General features: G+C 36.3%; 1 protein-coding gene across 2 annotated transcripts in view; it reads right to left on the bottom strand.

Moving 5' to 3' along the window:
* Positions 1–21,720, bottom strand: part of LOC106052696 (prestin-like) — a 38,978-nt gene extending 17,258 nt beyond the window's left edge. The window contains exons 1-8 of one of the 2 annotated variants that reach the window (XM_056027695.1): positions 21,477–21,720; positions 15,009–15,133; positions 8,592–8,808; positions 8,058–8,168; positions 6,617–6,903; positions 3,276–3,440; positions 2,493–2,657; positions 592–674 (exon numbers count right to left, since the gene is read on the bottom strand). In XM_056027695.1, coding sequence (XP_055883670.1) covers positions 592–674; positions 2,493–2,657; positions 3,276–3,440; positions 6,617–6,903; positions 8,058–8,168; positions 8,592–8,808; positions 15,009–15,133; positions 21,477–21,522 — 1,199 coding nt within the window. In that variant the 5' untranslated portion in view covers positions 21,523–21,720. Of the gene's footprint in view, positions 1–591; positions 675–2,492; positions 2,658–3,275; positions 3,441–6,616; positions 6,904–8,057; positions 8,169–8,591; positions 8,809–15,008; positions 15,134–16,315; positions 16,527–21,476 lie in introns of those variants that run through there. The other variant, XM_056027696.1, reaches the window with a different exon arrangement.
* Between the last annotated feature and the right edge of the window lie 1,259 nt (positions 21,721–22,979).

Genomic DNA, 22,979 nt, shown 5'->3' with positions numbered 1-22,979 from the left:
CGCCCCGGGCGCCAATAGTTTCTCTACATTTTTGACTTTCAGAAACTCTCTCTCCTGTCGTCTACAGCGCATTATTTTTCTCGAAATAGGAAGATTATAAGCCAAATAGAATTAAATTAAGAAGTTTTGGGATGTGGATACTAAACTGTGAGAGACATCCGAGGTAGGCATTATTATTTTTTACAAAGTTGCATTTTGGAGAAGTGCATTTTTCCCACTTGAGTGTCACCCGGTGCGGCACGCACCCCCCTAGTGACGCCACTGTCTCAAGGGGTCGTTTTATGGCGGACATCCGCGCGGCTGATGTGGCAAAGAGAAGGAATATTGGGGAGATTCCCCGGTGTGAACGGCCTCGCTTCTAGCCCGAACGTGTTGGGCAGTACTAGGGATGTAACAAATGTACATCTGCTTGGCTCCCTCCCAGACATAATAGTTGTTCAGGTGGACGATGGCGGGAGGCTTCCATTGGCCTTGAATTCCGAGAGTCTTCAACTCTTACATTGACCAAGAGGCTAACGAACTATAAGTATCTGGGTAACACGTCATTAAGAATAAGAATAAAAAGAATTAATCTATAAAAACACAACTTACCCTTTTGGAATGTGACCTATGACCTCAACATCAAACTGTTTATGTAACTGGAAGTGCTTAGATAATACTGTCCCAATAATTAACTGAAATTACAAGCAATGAAATCTAATCAAAGTATAAGCAGTTTATTTTTCCCTGAAGCACATAGACTTTATTTCAACGTCTATTTAGATTTATGATGTGATGAACTATATCAAGGAATATCAATCTTAAGGTGCACACTGTTTAGGACATTAAGTACTCACGATAATCTACTGTTGGTGTTTTTTCCTCGGGTTATCTATTGGTTTGTTTTCCGGTAATCTATTTGTCTGTTATCACGTAACCTATTGGTTTGTTTTCCGGTAATCTATTTGTCTGTTATCACGTAACCTATTGGTTTGTTCTCGGGTAATCTATTTGTCTGTTATTACGTAACCTATTGATTTGTTTTCCGGTAATCTATTTGTCTGTTATCACGTAACCTATTGGTTTGTTCTCGGGTAATCTATTTGTCTGTTATTACGTAACCTATTGGTTTGTTCTCGGGTAATCTATTTGTCTGTTATTACGTAACCTATTGGTTTGTTCTCGGGTAATCTATTTGTCTGTTATCACGTAACCTACTGGTTTGTTTTCGGGTAATCTATTTGTCTGTTATCACGTAACCTATTGGTTTGTTTTCGGGTAATCTATTTGTCTGTTATTACGTAACCAATTGGTTTGTTTTCGGGTAATCTATTTGTCTGTTATCACGTAACCTATTGGTTTGTTCTCGGGTAATCCACTGGTTTGTTTTCGGATAATGTATTCGTTTGTTCTTGGGTATTCTATTGTTTTTCTTGAGTAATCTATTGGTTTGTTCACGGGTACTTTAATTGTTTGTTGTCGCGTAATCTATTGGATTGTTGTCGGGTAATCTATTGGATTTTATTGGGTAATCTATTGGTTTGCTCTTGTTTAATCTATTGTTTTGTTCTTGTGGAATTTATTGGTTTGTTTTCAGGTAATTTAATAGTTCTCATGTAATCTATTATAATATAAAAAGTATACAAATGCTATAAGATCGTGCTAGTACAGGTCCAATGTAGACTTTAAATGTACTAAGGGCTAGATTTACCATAATGTATGACTGCAACCGCAAACGGTCCTAACTTTAAAATGGTGCCTCCGTATTTAAAAATAAAACATTTTTAACAAATATGCATAACAGATGTAAGAAAATATGAGAAATGAGATTAAATTTACAAACATTTATTTCTTTTTTTTTTTTGCACCAATCTGACATGCTCAAAGATTTATTAATATAATTAAGTGTATTCATATTGAAACGTGGAGGGAGATCCACTTACTAGATAATAGCCTAGATCTAGGTCTAGGTTAACAAATCCAATCATTCAAGTCATTGTTTTTTCTCTGACTGATATTTTATTAAACATTGATCATACTCTGCCCTTTTATAAACTTTATTAATTTTCCAATATGGATCTATAACAACAATGCAGGTAGATCTATAACAAAATCAAGAAAATGCATGTCCCACTGGTTAAGAGACGTTGGCCAAGGCTAATAATACACTACACTGTGACTACAGCAAGTTAAAGTAGATCTATCTAATTTAGTAATTCGATAAAACCCGCTATAAGACTCTAATGGCACTAGAGACAAAGTACTAACTACAGTCTAGTTCTACATCTCTAGATTTAGTCAATATCATTCATTCTTGGACTTCAATAAAAAAAAAATACAAATCTTATCTAGAAAATAGAATAGATCTAGATCTGCTAACTTTGCAAATAGTGAATCTTACTGAATGGACTGTTTCAAACTTTTGTCGCAAAAAGCGAAACATTTAGTGAGTCTATTTTCAGCATATTGGCGCGCAATTATTCACTCAGCTCCACATTCCAAATTAAACTTACCACAATGAGTTCCCCTGGAATGGGGATTCCCCTAAATGTTTCCCGAAACTTTTTGTTATTGTTTATTCCTTCCTTGATGCCAATGAGAAACAATACAGTGACTATAGTGATGGTCATGGTGACAAGGTTTGGATGATTCAGATGAGTAAAAAAGTCGTGGTAGCTCTGAAAAATATTTTTAAAAAAAAGGGAGAGAGGGGAGATCAAAACTTTAGGCATTAAGACCTACACACACACACACCAAAACCTCACACTAGGCAGTGATATTGTTGACGAGTACAAATTTGCATGCAATTTTAGAATTTTCAATCTATGTTACAGCTAGACTAGTGTGTCTGGTTTGGTTTGTAATATGCTTCATGATTCCATTCTGAAAAGTGAGGCATGTATTGTGTCAATAGAACACTTCGTTGTACACTTGTCCAACGAATGCTATCAACAAACTATTAGCCTGGTTAGTCCAACTTTCTGATTGTATTTACACCATATGATAAATTAAATACCAATAATAACCCTCCCCCCTCCCCACGAAAGAGAGAGAGAGAAAGAGATGACAGTTAATAAGATAAAGAGCCTAAAAAATTAAAGAATATAAAAGGGACCACAAATTGTGCAGAGTAACGTGTATAATGTCTAAGAATGACAGGACCAAACAGGGCCTTATTAAAAATGTGCAATATAAATACCAATCGTTTCAAACGATATACAAAAAAAGCTGTAAGTTACATATTAGTTGACTAATGCCATTGTAAATTATAATATATCTGTAAAAAGAAAACTCACAAAAATGAGTTTCAGTGGGCCACTGTAGCGGTCAACCTTCACCCCAAATGCTGATTTGATTTGACTTGAGAAAACGTGAATTGCTGCCCCTGTCGTGAAGCCCGAAATCAGCGGATCGGATAAAAATGTTGTGAGAAAGCCCATTCGTAAAAATCCTAGCACCACCTGAAAAAAAAGTCAAATGATTAATTAAGTGTATACGTTGACATAGGTGTAATATGTCAGTTAAAGGAGAAAGCAGTTAACTTCAATCTAGTGAGATATCGTAGGTGTAACTTCAATTATTCTAGGGAGATATCGTAGTAATAACTTCAATCTAGTGAGATATCATAGGTGTAACTTCAATCTAGGGAGATATAGTAGGTGTATCATCAATCTAAAGATATATCGTATGTGTAACTTCAATTTAGTGAGATATCGTAGGTGTAACTTCAATCTAGGGAGATATAGTAGGTGTAACTTCAATCTAGGGAGATATAGTAGGTGTAAATTCAATCTAGGGAGATATAGTAGGTGTAACTTCAATCTAGGGAGATATAGTAGGTGTAAATTCAATCTAGGGAGATATAGTAGGTGTAACTTCAATCTAGGGAGATATAGTAGGTGTAAATTCAATCTAGGGAGATATAGTAGGTGTAACTTCAATCTAGGGAGATATAGTAGGTGTAAATTCAATCTAGGGAGATATAGTAGGTGTAAATTCAATCTAGGGAGATATAGTAGGTGTAAATTCAATCTAGGGAGATATCAGAAATATCGTAGGTGTAGCTTCAATTTTGTGTGATATCGTAGGTGTAGCTTCAATTTTGTGAGATATCGTAGGTGTAGCTTCAATTTTGTGAGATATCGTAGGTGTAGCTTCAATTTTGTGAGATATCGTAGGTGTAGCTTCAATTTTGTGAGATATCGTAGGTGTAGCTTCAATTTTGTGAGATATCGTAGGTGTAGCTTCAATTTTGTGAGATATCGTAGGTGTAGCTTCAATTTTGTGAGATATCGTAGGTGTAGCTTCAATTTTGTGAGATATCGTAGGTGTAGCTTCAATTTTGTGAGATATCGTAGGTGTAGCTTCAATTTTGTGAGATATCGTAGGTGTAGCTTCAATTTTGTGAGATATCGTAGGTGTAGCTTCAATTTTGTGAGATATCGTAGGTGTAAATTCAATTTAGTGAGATATCAGAAATATCGTAGGTGTAGCTTCAATTTTGTGAGATATCGTAGGTGTAGCTTCAATTTTGTGAGATATCGTAGGTGTAGCTTCAATTTTGTGAGATATCGTAGGTGTAGCTTCAATTTTGTGAGATATAGTAGGTGTAAATTCAATTTAGTGAGATATCAGAAATATCGTAGGTGTAGCTTCAATTTTGTGTGATATCGTAGGTGTAGCTTCAATTTTGTGAGATATCGTAGGTGTAGCTTCAATTTTGTGAGATATCGTAGGTGTAGCTTCAATTTTGTGAGATATCGTAGGTGTAGCTTCAATTTTGTGAGATATCGTAGGTGTAGCTTCAATTTTGTGAGATATCGTAGGTGTGGCTTCAATTTAGTGAGATATCGTAGGTGTAGCTTCAATTTTGTGAGATATCGTAGGTGTAGCTTCAATGTAGGGAGATTGAAATTACTTTAAGATAGGAATAATATTAATATAAAGAAATAATTAGTATAGTAGGTGTAACTTCAATCTAGGGAGATATAGTAGGTGTAACTTCAATCTAGGGAGATATAGTAGGTGTAAATTCAATCTAGGGAGATATAGTAGGTGTAACTTCAATCTAGGGAGATATAGTAGGTGTAAATTCAATCTAGGGAGATATAGTAGGTGTAAATTCAATCTAGGGAGATATAGTAGGTGTAACTTCAATCTAGGGAGATATAGTAGGTGTAAATTCAATCTAGGGAGATATAGTAGGTGTAAATTCAATCTATGGAGATATAGTAGGTGTAACTTCAATCTATGGAGATATAGTAGGTGTAACTTCAATCTATGGAGATATAGTAGGTGTAACTTCAATCTATGGAGATATAGTAGGTGTAACTTCAATCTAGGGAGATATAGTAGGTGTAACTTCAATCTAGGGAGATATAGTAGGTGTAACTTCAATCTAGGGAGATATAGTAGGTGTAACTTCAATCTAGGGAGATATAGTAGGTGTAAATTCAATCTAGGGAGATATAGTAGGTGTAAATTCAATCTAGGGAGATATAGTAGGTGTAAATTCAATCTAGGGAGATATAGTAGGTGTAAATTCAATCTAGGGAGATATAGTAGGTGTAACTTCAATCTAGGGAGATATAGTAGGTGTAACTTCAATTTAGTGAGATATCAGAAATATCGTATGTGTACTAATGTGTAGCTTCAATTTAGTGAGATATCGTAGGTGTAGCTTCAATTTTGTGAGATATCGTAGGTGTAGCTTCAATTTAGTGAGATATCATAGGTGTAGCTTCAATTTAGTGAGATATCGTAGGTGTAGCTTCAATTTTGTGAGATATCGTAGGTGTAACTTCAATCTAGTGAGATATCGTAGGTGTAGCTTCAATTTAGTGAGATATCGTAGGTGTAGCTTCAATCTAGTGAGATATCATAGGTGTAGCTTCAATTTAGTGAGATATCATAGGTGTAGCTTCAATTTAGTGAGATATCGTAGGTGTAGCTTCAATTTAGTGAGATATCGTAGGTGTAGCTTCAATTTTGTGAGATATCGTAGGTGTAGCTTCAATTTAGTGAGATATCGTAGGTGTAGCTTCAATTTTGTGAGATATCGTAGGTGTAGCTTCAATGTAGGGAGATTGAAATTACTTTAAGATAGGAATAATATTAATATAAAGAAATAATTTAACTATTGAAAAAGGGAGAAATTTCAAGGAATTTTCATAATAAAATTGTTTTTTTAAAGTTTTTTTTTTTTTTCTTTTGCGGAACCAGAAGATCTTATCTTAAATAATATAGACGTTACTTCAAAAAAGAAGATTAGGCCCTACGCGTAATGCATTTAGTCATGCATATTAACCAATGATCTAAATTCCTGGCTAGCTCAGGCAAACCAGATAAAAAGTTTATATATTCAAAATACGCATTTTGCTCGAATAACTAATAAATGAAAGTAGTTTAAAGATGTTTCCCGTTTATTTAGAAGATTTTTTAATAGGTAGTTGATTTTTTTTTTCATCAAAAAAATAATTAACATAAAACCAATCTTTTTAAGCAAAGGGTACCAAGTTTCAAAGATCACTTCAACAATTTAACCAAGCAATGTCATAGTTTTATTAAATATTTCCCTAAATGCAATGTTAGCTACTCTCAGTCTTGTTCTCTCTCTAGCCATGTCAGAGATACCAACCTGGAGTATGCCTACACAGAAAGTCACAGCCATGGCGTAGCCGACTTTGACCATGTCCAGCTCAGAAAGAGGTCTGGTTCGGAAGAAATTGTCAAAGCCTGGGCTAGCCGAGCTCAAGTTGGTGGCGCCCAGCGACGTGGACGCAGGATCCGGTTCCTGCAGGGAGTGCGTGATGTTGTGCCCTGTGCTGATGTCCTGAATGGCGCCCTGGAGCTCATGGCGTTGCCAGGCCACGTGACCCTTGTCCACGACTGAACCTATCATCAAAGATACTACAGCAAATGTCCCTACAAAACAAAAATAGCAACATTTATTAAACATGGCGATTGTTTCAGCTAATGATAACAAGAAAAACAAAAATACTTTTTTTAAAACAACAAAACTTATATTAAGTGTAATTGTATCAATTAGTCTCAATCAGTCGAGTAATTATTTAATAAATCTGTGGGATTAGAATTATTTTTACCGATTGTTTTTGTTTAGCTTGTAGCTTTCTTAATGCGCTATGATCATATCACTTGTCTGGACCAGTTGTGAAAGGGGGAGGAGAGAAGGGGGTATCTTTGTGAATGTTTACAAGATCGTTTTTTAAATGCATAAAAAATGTTCACTTAGGGTTCAAAAGTCCTCAAATGAACTAATTCAACTAATAGGCCTACACTACATCTGTCAAGTACGATTTATGCCCTTATTCAAGATAACAAACAAAATAATTAATTACCAATAGTTAATTAACTAATTGTGTTTTAATCTTTTGTTGTAAGGTAAAAGAAATAATTGTGCAAAATTTCAGCTTAATCAGATTCAGATTGGGTGTGGGAGAAATAACGTGTACAAACTTTTTACCAGACAGACAGACAGATAGACAGACAGACTAATTGAGTTGATACAAGCTTTGTACCAAAAATTTAAATGATGAGGCTAATAACACATTGCAGCACACGTTATCTTATCGCCTCACCAGATTCAGCTTTTATCAACCAAAATCTTCTTTAAGTTACTTCATACAGTTTAATTATGAATTAACTCTTTCTTCATCAAACGAGGAGCAACTATAACCACTAGGACCGGATTTAAGACTTGATAAGGCCCTAAGCTTTTTGATATATGGAGCCCTTTGTGATTAAGATAAGGCAATGCTTCCTTTGTTGGTTCTTCAAAACCAATGAGAATATCACTAGAATCATTTTTAAGGGGGGGGGGGGGGGGAAGGGGCTCAAAACAAGTGCCTGCCCTAAGCTATAGGGATAGGACTTAACTCTTTCTCTCCGTTATTATTTAACATGTTCTGATGGAATCAACATTGGTATCGTCAGTTAGGAGAGAAAGAGTTAAGGGTTTTCATTTCTGAAGGAACGTATAAAGCGTACAAACAAACTATAATGAACTCTTAACATTGATCATATACATTTATTAAAATGTCAGTCCATGAAAAACTTACCCACTGAGATGTGTCGAGAAGTACCAAAGAAAAAGTAAATCAGAACAGGAAAAAATGAAGTGTAGAGCCCGTAGACGGGAGGCAGCTGTGTTAGAAGGGCGTACGCCATACCTGAAGAGTTGGAATCATTATTTCTATATAATGCCATGATTAATTCAGTTGAATCCGGTTAATTGCACCGTCGGTCAATTGGACCAGCCGCGTATTCAAACCGAATCCTAATGTACCGAAGCAAATCATATTCAGTTAATCGGATAAGCCGGTTATTAGGATAAAAACGATGGCTTCCAGGTGACAATTAAGTAGATTCGACTGTATATATTTTTTATGATAGTAACGTTACTTATTTTTAGCGGCTTCGTAAAGAAAAAGCGAATAAATATTTGTGCTGTTTGTCATTCCGTCAGTCTGTCACATTTATGTCTAATAAACTAAATGGCTATTACATTGTATTTGTATAATAATATAGGGCCTATATCGTCTGCTAATAATTATTATCGATTGTTATTGATCGGAGTAGTATGCCTGACTTACCTTGAGGTATATGCATGATTCCTATCGTTAGTCCAGCTATGATGTCGCAGGGTAGATCGTACAGACCGCTATAGCCGTCGAGGATGGAGGTGAACGGGAAAAGCTGCTTCAGACGCTTTGCTGCGGTGTGCTTGCTACATTTGCAACAATTCAAAGACGCTCTAAGTTTTTCCACCGATTTTTCCAAAATGGCATTGCGTCTTGGTAGGTAGCCAGCCTGGGTGAGAGACGGTAACTTAGTGAATTGTTTCGCAAACAATTATAATACAAACCATAAAAGCGGCTTTTTAAAACTAACAGAGAATAATTATAGTTTTGAAATATATTTTTTTGACCGACATGTGAACTTATAGACGGAACAAATGAATCGTGTGGATTTCGGTTTTAGGCCAGACTATAACAACCCGTCAAGCCCGTTGGTGTATGGAGTCGAGATTTGTACAGCATTTTGTGTGGTGCCCACCACTAAGTCTATTTAATCGTCTTTTTAAGGTTCAATGTTGTGTCATATCATTTTTGTGGGCTATTTCTCAATCCCCACCCGCACGTGTCGAGAAGATTGTGTTGATTTCTGAAGGTAGCACATCAAGCCCAATTTTCTCTTTCTTATAGTTCTAGTTGCGTGATTACCAGAGTTTCTAAATATGGTGTAACTGACGCAATTTCCTATGGTCATTACAGATAGAGTTTAATAATACATGTTTATGTATTTCATAATTGTCTTACTTTATTCTAGGTTTTAATGCTTCAAAAATGAAATGTTTAAATTGTATTAATAAATTACTATTCTCTAAATTCGTGATTTGCTACTACACTTTACATTAACAGGGTACTTGGAAGACAAAAGCTTGAGAAACACTGATTGAAAGCCTAACTTTCTTGCGATAAAATCGCATTCTGCTACATTTATTTAGTCGGTGAACAGTGATGAATTTGAAAATGATGGCTTTATATACGATATAGAGAAACAATTATTGTCTTTTTACAGCATTAGAATTTAATATTTTAAAAAGTTGCTAAAAGAACAGTAAACTTCAGAAGTGACTATATTTGTAAAACATCGATATAAAACAACTTCATAAAGATGTGAGCGTGAAAAGAATTTCTCTGAAAAGCCAGATATGAGTTCTGAAAAGCCAGAGATATGAGTTCTGAAAAGCCAGATATGAGTTCTGAAAAGCCAGAGATATGAGTTCTGAAAAGCCAGATATGAGTTCTGAAAAGCCAGAGATATGAGTTCTGAAAAGCCAGAGATATGAGTTCTGAAAAGCCAGATATGAGTTCTGAAAAGCCAGAGATATGAGTTCTGAAAAGCCAGATATGAGTTCTGAAAAGCCAGAGATATGAGTTCTGAAAAGCCAGAGATATGAGTTCTGAAAAGCCAGATATGAGTTCTGAAAAGCCAGAGATATGAGTTCTGAAAAGCCAGATGTGAGTTCTGAAAGGCCAGAGATATGAGTTCTGAAAAGCCAGATATGAGTTCTGAAAAGCCAGAGATATGAGTTCTGAAAAGCCAGATGTGAGTTCTGAAAAGCCAGAGATGAGTTCTGAAAAGCCAGAGATAAACTTAGGCAGCCTTTGGAGCTCTTCTAATGACTAGAATACATTTCCACTACCGTAGAAGAAATTATTTTTTTATTGTTCAAGTATGTTGTAAACTAAACAGTCATATTTTATTTGTCATTGAAAAAAAAAAGGGATAGAACCCAGGACATTCGCGTTTTTCACGCGACGTTCTATCAACTGAGCGTTAACCAGGAATTCGAAATTTTAGCTTGAAATTTAATAAATTTTTTTTTTTTTACTTTCAACTTCCAGATTTCGACCACATTCCACTTTTTTTTTTCTTTACATGAAAAAAAAGTGTGCACTAATAACTAGAATTGAAAAGAAAGCATTGAATCAATCGGTCCGTGAGATGCGAGTCGGAAATTTATACGGCCGAATGCCCGAAAAAACATTGGCCATCACTGGGTTATGTGTTAGCGCGGCCATCACTGGGTTATGTGTTAGCGCGGCCATCACTGGGTTATGTGTTAGCGCGTAGAATGTTATTTTATCTATGTTTGATATGTTTGTTTGGCCTGCCGTGTGATCAACATGTTTATAAAATAAGGTTAATACCAAACGTTGCCAAATGCTTTATAAAAACACGTGTTTAACAGGCAATTATTGTTCAATCTTACCCCACATATAACCAATCGAGCCGATAAACAAAATTCTTCTAACTCAGGGGTTCTCAACCTGAAATACGATTTGCCAGGGGTCGCCTAAGGCCATCGAAAATCTGGTGTTTCTTTGTCTATTCTAACGTATGAAACTTGACATCGCGTATAAATAATGCAGACAAATCAATCAGAATGACTTCAAACATTTTCATTGGATTTGGAAGTTTAAATTAATGTAAATTAATGCATAACATAACGTGACGCCATTTCGGAATCGTAAGGTGACGTCCTGAGGTAACTGAGAAGCTATTTCGTTTATAATTAATAATACGTAATCGTTGAGTAGTCCATGTTATTGAAGGTATCATTAAGGAATATAAAAATTCTGATAAATCTCGACCAAAAGAACGTAAAGAAAAAAAAATTATGAAAGCAGGAATACAAAAACGCCAATGAACCAAATTCACAAAATTAAAAAAACTTGACAAGGAGAACCAAATTTTAAGACGTAAGGTCAGGTATAGAAATGATGGCGACTTTAAAGACTAGTTTCTCTTTAGCAAAACTCTTGATATGAGAAAGCTGTTTCATTTTTGGCAAAGTTTAAAATCACTAGGGAAAAAATTAGTGTTGTCTGCTCCGAGTTTACTAGTATGTTGGTCTGGATTTCAACGTTTGGTAAAGAATGAGTCACTAAAGCCATTAGAACTCGTCGACAACATTTACAAGAAGCAATGAAAAACGTCGCTGTAAGGATCAAATGCAACGTGCCTCAATTGGTTAGAAACAAAAATTCCGATCCTTCCAAATAAAACTTTAAATTGACAAACAAAATTGGACGAAATCGTTTTGACAATTTTATAGGCCCCATGCTCTCTATGATGAAAATGATATTGAACTGAACCTGACAAACAGATCAAATTAAAATTTCTGTGAAAGATCATTTGCGAATGCTTGAGTAAAAAATATCATACTTTCCAAATCTACTTAACATCACGACGTTTGCCAAAAGTTTATTCAAAGTCAAAGTTGAAGATGTTACGGAGACAAGGAAACAGTATTTTATACTCAATAGCTATGCAGCGAAAAATGGTTTCTCTTCAATGTAGCTACACAAATTTGTATTCCAGTATTTGCAATCACATTCCGACTTTTCCGAGTTGCGCCTTCTCAAAATCCATTTACAATAATATATTTTTGCAAAAGGAGTTTTCAGGTCTGTTACTTATCAAGAAAATACTTAATCAGAAATGACATTCGTTGTGATCATGCAAAGATTGTTCCGAGAATTCCTGACCTGGTGAATCAGAAACAAGATCAGACTGCCAGAACAATATTGTGGAGACTTAATGAACTCTTGTTTTGCCACGCTTTTCAAATTGTCACCTAAGTCTGCAACACGAATATGGGGAATGAGAAATAGATCAGTAGATGCAAGTCAACGATACACTTTGATTTGTCATTTAATTTTGATGAACACTATATATTAGGTATGCTTTGTGATTAAACATAAAACTTTTGCAATATATCTCAGAGATTTACATCAGGATTACGATTTTTTACGCTTATGAACGAAAATAATTTTACGGTTCGGGTGGGGGTCGCCGCCTGGTGGACAATTGTAAAAAGGGGTCGCCGAGCAAAAAAGGTTGAGAACCGCTATTCTAACTGGTTAGCTAATTAGCGAATCATCTTGTTTAGCACACATGGGACTATATGAGTGATGGTGACTAACAGCTGTACTGAGGTATCCAGCTACTAGTATCTGCAGCATCTAGATCACTGAGTTATTCAAGCAAGAGAGAATTTCAAGGTTGAGTAGAAATAGGACTTAGAATCAAATTGGTCATCTTAATGTCTCCTCCGTCTTATGAATTGTTTTGTTCCTAGCTTTGAATTAGAGTCCTGTAACAAAACTAAGTTACAAACTGCGTATTGAACAAAATTAATAAATTATGAATGATTTTTTTGTTTATTATTTTTCAAAAACATTTTTTGTTCGGCGGCGACTCTCAAAACCTTAATCTAAATGTGTATCTTTTTTTTAAAGGAGTAAATCTGTTGTATTTTCAAGTAACAAGATAAGATAAGATAAGATAGATTAACACAGTGGCGTAGCAAGATACTCGTGGGCCCGGGTTCAAGAATATGTTGGTGGGACCTCCTTTTTCCAATACGACAAATTTAGTGTGTGGCGTAAAATATCGTGTAGTCTGTATGCATCGGTACATTTTCCAGTTAATAAAGTCATTACGTTTGATTCAATTCTGACTCTGTTCAAGTAATAGTGTCTTAAAACTCAATGTTTGAATAAATTCTAATGATAAAAAAAAAGCTTCAATGATAAGTTTAAATCAAATGCATTTTTGTTGTTTTTTTTTGCTCATAATAAACATATGACTTCAGAAAAAAAAACTTCTATGTGTCAAACTATTAAACATTGATAGCAACAATTACCTAGTTCTTTGTAAATCAGTAAATAGATATCACACTTATTTACTAAAAGTTCATTTTTCTGGCCTTATGATTAGCAAAGTCCAAAACCAGTGCCGGTACGTCAATTTCTATAGTTTGGTCTCATTGGAAAGAACATCAAGTCAAGCCAACGTTCTCTGTGCAGAATTTCTTCGATATTTTTTTATCTAGCGAAACTGCGAGAATGACCGAAACGTCGAGAATGACCGAAACGTCGAGAATGACCGAAACTGCGAGAATGACCGAAACTGCGAGAATGACCGAAACGTCGAGAATGACCGTAACGTCGAGAATGACCGTAACGTCGAGAATGACCGCTCTTCTGACGAAACTGTCACAGACAAAGTGAGAAATAACATGTATACTGAGACAATGTTTAGAAAACCTGATGATAGAATCTAGTTGTCTATGATTTTTAAATAAGTCAAACTTCGTATTGAGCATAGATTTGGTAGGATTCTTTGAAGGATTGCATCTCTGAACAATATTCTTTGGTACTTATATCTGGGTAAGATGAGACCAGTTTATCATGGTGACATCATATAACTCTTTGCCGTTTGCACGAGAAATGAAACGAGAAATGAAACTGAGAATTAACAACTGAAACATATTGACAATTGTTATATACCCATAAAATCTGTCATGTTATTGAGAAACAATGACATCGATAGTTCGGTAAAATTTTGATTTCGAAAGTCTTCTCTGCATCTTGAATTATCTCTTCACTGTAGTCAGAGGTAGACTCAGCAAATTGTCTTTTAATTGTCAGAGTTCGATAGGGGTGAAAACTGGATCAACATTCCTAGATCGAGCTACTTCAGAAGCCTGATCTGTAAACTCTCTAAGTCAGTTCTCAAATGAATTACTTCATTATAGATCTTCTCAGATTGACGCGTAACTTTATGTAGATCTTGCCATCTTGCTGCTTATTTTCAACATTTTTTCAAACAAAGTTGATTGAGCTTACAATTTTTTACTGGACAATAAACAGAACAATACTATCGAATGTTTCTAATTTTACTCTCGGTGCTGCGGCTTCGTGACGTTCGTTTTTCCTTTGGGGACAATAATGTCTAGAGTAGGCCTACATCAAAATATCTCGTTGCTTTTAGAACATCTATTATTGTTAACTACATTGTAGGGCACAATTTTTGAGTGTCCTAGAAACGTTGCTCTCCATAGTAGATTTAAGAAGCGCCCATCTTGCTATGTTGTAAGCATAAAACACCTACTCTTTTTTTTTACCAAGCCATAGAAAGCTGCAACTTCTTGAACACAGCTGACGGAATCATTCAAGACCAAGTTTAAGTTGTGATTAGGGCTAGCTGTCATTACAATAAACCTGGTGAAAGCAGGGTTTTTTTTACATTATAGCAGCCCAAGCTGCTGGTGTACCGACTGTAGCTGAGAACACGGGTTAAGGTCTTCAAGTTCATATAAAGTTTGGTATAACATTTAGGATATTTGAAGAAGCTATTTTTTTTAAAAAAAATTCAGCTTTAACAAAAGTTCAAACTCTCTATTTCCTTTCTTTGGTGTTTTACCTTAAGGCTCGGACCTCAATTGGTCGCTAGTCATGGGCCCAAGTGCAATGAATCCTTGGGCGTCTTGGTTACTACGCCACTGGCTAGGGCCCCAAAGGTCGTGGGCCCGGGTTCACTGAACCCCATCGCGCCATGGATGCTACGCCATTGGATTAACACAGACTGACTGATTATTTCCAATTGAGCCAATTATCGATTATCATTTAAACCAAAAAGAAAGCCCCATTTACCTTTGTTTTCTTTCTTTTAAAAAATCTGGCCAGTGAAGATGTAGTCTTGTTTTCTTTCGATGGAACTCCTTCAGGTTTCTCATCCTCCAATACTGTGTGTCGTAAACACGGAAAGAGCTCTGGGGCTGTTCAAATAAGATATTAATAGTAAGTTTCTACAATAGAAAACGTTATCAAATAAAAGTACAACCTGTCGTCGAGCATTTACTGATGGAACATAATTTTCTGATTTTTTTTTCAAATTTTGTTTTTAGTAATGATTTTCTTTTTCTGAATTAAACTTCAATTTTAAAAGTAAATCTAATTTTTTTTTTTATTTGAGAAAGAAGAAATAATAGCAAAAATAGTTCTTCAAACAAAGAGTTCATCCCATCCATTCTAAAGGGGGCGATTGTCTGATCGATCAGTCATTGTCATCACAATTGTCTTGAGTTAGAGTCTGTCCCACAGGATGTCGGGGGTAGTACGTTATAATCGTCATTTCTGAACGAACGTTCGAAACGTCAAGGCAAAAATAAAGAAAACAAGCAAATTATACACACACAAAAACCTATCTAAAGGAGAAGAACTCCGTCCTTAAAACTGTATCTACCAATTATGTACAAATTATTTCCCTTACTTGATATCACACAAAATAATTAAGTACCTATAATTAATTGACTAATGGAGTATTTTTGTTTATTGATTCATGTTTTGATAGGTACAACAAATAATTGTTTATATTAAAGTATCAACTTGATCGGAGAATTCGTTAAGAAAAAAAAAGCGTTATTTGAAGGACTAAACCCAACAAATTTACCCATATATGTGAATACTGAAGTACTAGTGTCCCTTGTTGCTATTAAACAAAATAATGAATTACCAGTAATTGTTAACTTTTTTTCATTGATTCATTAATTGTGCGAAGTTTTAACGTGATCCGAGACAATAAATTTGGGAGAAATAACGCATACACACTTTTTACCAGACAGACAGAGTGAGTTGATATAAGCTTTGTAAAAAAAAAAAAGTAAGCGCCTAATGTTCTACATTTCTGAAGTAAAGGCCAAAGACTGCCAAAGAGTCCTTTAATGCGGAAGTAAGAGTCAGTCCTAAATTTCTAAATTAGAGCCAGAGAAATTCACTTCTAATATACAAGTTTTGAGAATACATTTTTTAATGATTTCATGCGAATGAATAAAGCACATGCATGTGTAGTAGGTAAAAAAAAAGCATAAAAGAGTTTTAATGAGTTTCTAAACAATGAAAGAGTCTTTTGTATTGATGTTTAAAAATGATAAGTATAATCATTAAAAAAAAAAACTTACGATTAGCCATTTTAGAATAATTAGCTTACGAAACACATTTAGCAAGCCATAATGGCTATAAAAAAAGATATAATAATGAACACAGAATGTATAGAATCGCGCTGCTCCACAAACCGTTTAGTAGATAGTTTGTGTGTGTAACTTTTTTTTCTTCTGAATGACTAATGACCAGAAAGCGTACAAAAGTCACTTTCTGTGTGATCAACAAATGGTTGTGTATGTGTTCATTTGCTGTGTCTGGTGGAGGGAGAGAATTAAGAGAACATTGTCATAAAAAGCGCGGGGGGGGGGGGTGGAGGGTCGTGCAAAGAGAAGGAAAGGGGGGAAGGGAGTGGTTTGAACACTCAAGCCTGGAGATGATCAACCTGTCACTCTGTCACGATCAATCAGGCAGCTGGGCACTTTAAAAGGGACACCATCATGATACGGGACCATCTTGCAGTGAAAAAAACAACAAAGAACCCCAATAATAGTGTCAGATCAAGTGATGCAGAGGCTTGTTTAAATACGAATTATGGGTTTGTCTGTTGTTGTTGTTTTTTATTTATTTTAAGCTTAATCGGTTTACAAATTTAGATCTCTCTCTAAGAATTAGATCTTAGTATTCTATGACTCTACTACAGAGAGGATTTAAGGGAGGGCAGGTGGGCAGTAGCGGCCCTAGTGGGTGGCAAGTATGGCAACCACCCTTGCCCCGTTCCGTAAGGGGGGGGGGGGGGAGGCAGCGATCGTAGATTTCCTTGTCACCTTCAGCTTCGTAATCCAGATCAGTTCTCATTAACCAGGACTTGTTACTCAATATTTTGGAAGCCTTCCCGGCTTCTATATGATACCAATTACCATGCAAGCTCTTAACATGACATTTTTGGTTTCAAATGCCGTTCAGTTACGGTCGATTCTACAGCTCTTTTTGGCATCAATAAAAACAAGCAGCCGGAAGCAACCAATTAACATCGTTTATTTCGTAATTAAGTGACATCCAATCGGATTTGAATAGGAAAAGGCGTAGTGATCTAGTTTGAACCAATTGCAGGGCTATAGGTAGGCTATTTCTACTTGAAAGAGTCATGGGTGTTGTAGCATAAATAAAACTTTTGAACAACTGATTTTTTAAAATGAAAATTAATAAATATAGTGTTTTCTTGACTTTCGAGGGAGATACGTTCCGAGACCGCCCGCGAAATTAAAATGTCCGGGGTACTTAATTTCATATACGTTCGCTATTTTTTGGATAGGAACAGTATCACAAGACATTCACTTACATAATCTCCTAAATAACTGTTTCCCATTCTCTAAATAACCTTTACATTGCCAACTGTTTCTGACGTCACGACAGGGCAACGAGCTATTGGTCTACACAGGTTGCGACGTCGCAAGTCAGTGTTGAAGCCTACTTTAACAATGGGTCTCGATTGAACCGGTTAATGTGTTATTAATGTGTTAATTAATACTGTTATTTCGAACAATCAGCTTCCAGAAAGTTTGGCTATGAAGTATTCTTTTTTTCCCCAATAGGCTACTGCGCATGCATACATCGGGTGGCCGTGGGAAAACCCGTGAGGAAAAAACAACAACCAACAAACAAACGAACCAAAGCAAAAATATACTGGAGTATTTTTCTCATTCTTTACTTTGAAAACCCGTGGTATAGTCCTTCCTTCTGCGAACGTCAAGGGACAACTGTAGCTCCTATCACACACCTTGTTCTTAAAGAACATCAATTTGGCTTTTGCATACGGACCGCGCATCGGGAGACAAATACATAATACTAGTCGACCGGCGGCGTAGCATACGCCGCTATTTTGCAGGGCCGGCCTTAGGCCACTGATACCTTTGCGACCGCAGTGGAGCCCGCACTTTCATAGGACCCGCACTTTCATAGGACCCGCTCTAATTCAAGTTATACATTATGAAATTAAACCATTTTATAACAAAACAGATTTCCCGCGCCTTCCTGTCGATTTACCAGGAGCTCCTGGAAATCTCCCGAAATCGCAAAATATACGAAAAAGTCCTTAAAATATACGGAAATACTTACACAAAAATTGTCATTCAATATGGAAAAGGCCAATCTTTTGCGCGGCATTATGCATCAGCCGTAATTGTGTAATTTGGTGAAAGAAGCTTTTCGCGCCTCAAACTAATGAAGAATTACTTGAGGTCAACAATTCTCGTATATAGATTGAAACATTTGGTAATTTTTGCTATTGAGCGTGATCTATGTTGGAAATAGATATACTGTACGACTTCGCTACACGCAAGGCTCGTAAAGTAATTCTGTATGTAGTAAAGAATGAATAAAATGCAAAGACGAATTTATTTTCTAATACAAACTCTTAAATTTCACTTATTATCCGTATCCGTACCCAAACTTGGCCCCGCGAAATCCATTTCGCATAGGGCTCTACAATGGTTAAGTCCGGTTATGCTATTTAGTGACGGATGAATACTACTTGCTCCTCGCCCCTCTTTTTTCTTTTTCGACTCTTAAATTACCTAGTATAAATCTCTCCGTCCGAGTTGCAAAAATAAAAGAGTGATCTTTCCAAACTCTTGAGCGTGCTCTGTCGCCTCGATAGTTACTACAGAGTAGATTACCCCCCCCCCCTTTTTTTTTTTAACGTGCGGTAGAAATAAAAAAAAAAAAGAGTGATATTTCTTGGTTACAACGGTCCGGCCCTGCTATTTTGTGACTACGTTTAAACTGTTGAAGGATACGCCGCTATTTTGCATGGCCGGTCTTACGCCACTGCAACCTATGCGACCACAGTGGGCCCCCACTTTCAAAGGATCCGCACTTTCATAGGACCCGCTCTTATTCAAGGTGTATACATTTTTATTAAACCATTTTATTTTATAACTTAAAACAGATTTCCCGCGCCCTCCTGTCGATTTACCAGTAACTCCTGGAATTCTCCCGAAATCGCAAAATATACGAAAAATTCATTAAAATATACGGAAATATATACAAAAACAATTGTCATTTTGGGGTGTCATTCAATATGGAAAACAATTCTCAAAGATAGATTGAAACATTTTGTAATTCTTGCTATTGAGCGGGATCTATGTAGGAAACAGAATTATTATGAAATATACTGTATGACTTTGCTACACGCAGTGGGCCTCACTTTCAAAGGATCCGCACTTTCATAAGACCTGCACTAATTCAAGGTGTATACATTATTAAATTAAACCATTTTATAACTTCAAACAGATTTCCCGCGCCCTCCTGTCAATTTACCAGGAGCTCCTGGAAATCTCCCAAAATTGCAAAATATACGAAAAAGTCCTTAAAAAATACGGAAATACATAGAAAAAAATGGTCATTTTGGGGTGTCATTCAATATGGAAAACGTCAATCCTACGCGCTATTAATAAAAAACGGCATTATGCATTAGCCGTAGTTGTGTAATCAGGTGAAAGAAGCTTCTCGCACCTCAAACTAATGAAGAATTACTTGTCAACCATTCTCGTAGATAGATTTATACATTTGATAATTCTTGCTACTGAGCTACTATGTAGGAAATAGAATTTTTATGATATACTGTATGACTTCGCTACACGCAAGGCTCGTTAAGTAAAGAATGAATAAAATGCAAAGTCGAATTTATTTTCTAATACAAACTCTTAATTTTCACTTATTATCCGTATCCCTACCCAAACTGGGTCCCACTAAATTCGTTTCGCATAGGGCCCCACAATGATTAAGTCCGGCCCTGCTGTTTAGTAACTGATGAATACTACTTGTTCTCCCCCCCCCCCCCTATTTTTTTTTTTCGCCTTTTGCCACGTGGAGTAACTAGTCCGACTTGCAGAAATAAAAGAGTGATCTTTCCATAACTTCTTAGTGGTGTCAGCAATGGTGGTGCAAGGCTGGCTACCCAGCTAGAAGAAAAACTTTGTCAATCCTGAAAAAAAAATGAGGAGCAGGTGACTTTGAGGCAGCTTGCAGCACACAGTGCTACACCCTGACAGTGCCTGAAACGCAGATGATCCAAAACTGTATCGGCACTTTCCGATTCTTTGGATACATCATCTGCGTGGATGTGTTGTTGTTGTTTTTTTTTTTTTTGGGGGGGGGGGGCCTGGCCCTGGATACCCGTAATTGAATTCACAGGCAGAAAGTATATATGTTTGAGAGGGGGTGACGTTTTCATGTTCCCATTCGTCGTAGCATTAACAAAATTCATATTTGTTAGGGGCGGGGGGGGGGGGGGAGTTATGCTTAAATTCACAGACAAAAAGTGCGATTGGGAGGGCGTTTTAAAGCGGGTCGTCAAAAAAATATCATAGAGCCTATCAAATATTTCGATAAAAAACTAAAAACCAGAATAATACTTTGGGCCCTCTCTATTTTCTAATAAGTACGAAAACAAAAAGGGAGAGATCCATGACTAAATAAAAAAATATCTAGTCCGGGGATAAATTAACGGGTGACTATCGCAGTCTGAGAACAAGACGTCATAGGCTAAAAGTTTCAACAACCTCCCAATAAGCCTATATATGCTTAAAAGAAAGCATCAACGATCAAACGCATTGTTTATAGACGTAACCAAAAAAAAAAAGAAAAAAGGTCTACTAAAAGAAACCTTTTCTTTTAGCAGCTTGTTTTCACTATTGATATAAGTGAAAATATTTCAACATTCAGATATCTTATTCAGTTTACCTTAAAATATTAAGGGGCTAAAATAGTTTACTTTTAAAATAAGCTAGTTTGGCAACACTCTATTTTCCTGAGAGTTCTGCGCTACATTCTATTTTTAGACAACTAGGCCTATTTACACGATCACAACAATAACAAAAATAAAACTGGGTCACGAGGTTTTACTGAAACACTAGCACTAGTTTCACACTCTGACTTGTAGAGACAACTGAAAATGTATGCTATAGAGTATTGATCTACATGTATTTGTAATTAAAGACAAACTCAGTTCTTTTATCAATTCACATAAAACAAAGGCTACCGAGCTTTAGTCGCTGATTGTAGTAATGTAAACATATAATCTAAATAGTACACACTGCGCGTACGTAGCACATATCTATATAAATTACAATTGCTGAAACACTCCTGCTTATAAACTTATCTTATGGAGTTGTTAAAATGATCTAGTGAAGACTTTAAACGAAAATATTGTAAAAAGAAGAAATGACTGATACATACCGATAAGTCTGACTTCATCTTCCCATGTAGCTTGCTCGCCATCCATTTTGCTCTCCTCTCTGTGCTAATCAACTAGTCCTGGCATCGTACTGGGAGGAGAGGCAGTGGGAGAGAGAAGCGATCAGCAACAGGCCTCTTGTCTAAATCGATAAGTTGACCTGCTTTAGTTCCTTGCTAAGTAGACTCTTAGTGATCTTGCATTTCAAGTCTCCATAACAGTTCATTTCATTTCCGGTTACACCGAAATAGCCAGTCCGGTCTGGTTTAAACTGACCAGTTGGGAACTATATTTCATACAACTTGGCCTTAACTTTAAAAACATATCGATAGGTCAAGTTCGTTCTCAATAGGAAGTTTGTGAATCCCTTGTGGAATTCCACTGGTGTATCGTATGAGAGAATAGGTTTTATATGTAATTTTGATTGTTTGATAAAATTGATTGGTCTACACAGAGATCTTACACAATTAATGTACAGATTACATCCAAATTAGCTAAGCAGATCACTTTTTGTGTTTTCACGATGTAAAAACAGTTCACCGATCTAACACAGACCATTGCCGCCGCACTTAAACCAACTTGTTAATTTATCACATCTTTAAATACACAACGTTGTAGGTCTAGATTGCAATATTTATCCCCCTTTTCTTAAAAAAAAAATGTGGGTTATTGATATATAAAAAAAAAACGAGTTTAAGGCGGTTTTATTTTTGTCCCGAATGGGTAAAATAGTAGGTGAGAGCTTGGCAGGCATGGATAAGAAACAGAAGTAAAGGCAAGACAGAGAGGGGGGCAAGACTAAACATGAATCACCTGATGGAAGAAATAGAGAGTGACGTAGAAATAGAGAGAGGACAGAAGAGAATTTCTTGCAAGGAAAGTGTTATGGGGGTCTGTATGTGTGTGTTTCTATGACGACGGTGGGAATTAGAGGTTACCGATTGGTTGGGAATGATGCAAGATAAGCGGCATTGTCATCAGCTGTAGGACAGACAACTCCAGAACGCGAGACTGAAACGACATGTTTTTGTAACGAGTTACATTTTGTTCATAATACCATTTTATATTATTACTCAAGTCTACTAGATTTATTTCATTTCATTCCAGCTAAATTTGTTTATATTGTAATAAAAGGTTTGTATGGCTTTATTGTCAAAAGAAGTTATTCAAGTTATTTTAAGTTTTATAATTTAAGTTATCATACGCCTACAGCAGTTTAGCTGTGTACCAGCAGTTTGATGCAAGAAGTCAACGGTCGCCAACAACAGATAGAATGAAAGAAAACGATATAAATTGGTTACAGAAGTGACAGACATTGCAGAAGACAGAGGCGTAGTGATGGGGGGGGGGAGTACAATGCCCCGGGCGGAACTTACAGGGGGGGGGGGCGCCACACGCAGTCTTTATTTCTTGTCATGTTCGTTGAAAATGGGAAGGGCGCCGATAAAGTACCTTGACCCGGGCGCAGGTTTTGCTCACTACGCCTCTGGCTGTAGGCAAAAAAA

Source organism: Biomphalaria glabrata, chromosome 4, assembly GCF_947242115.1.
Source record: "Biomphalaria glabrata chromosome 4, xgBioGlab47.1, whole genome shotgun sequence".
In the NCBI taxonomy this organism is placed as follows: domain Eukaryota; kingdom Metazoa; phylum Mollusca; class Gastropoda; family Planorbidae; genus Biomphalaria; species Biomphalaria glabrata.
Note: the sequence above shows the minus strand (reverse complement) of the source record. Positions and strands in the feature narration are given on the sequence as shown.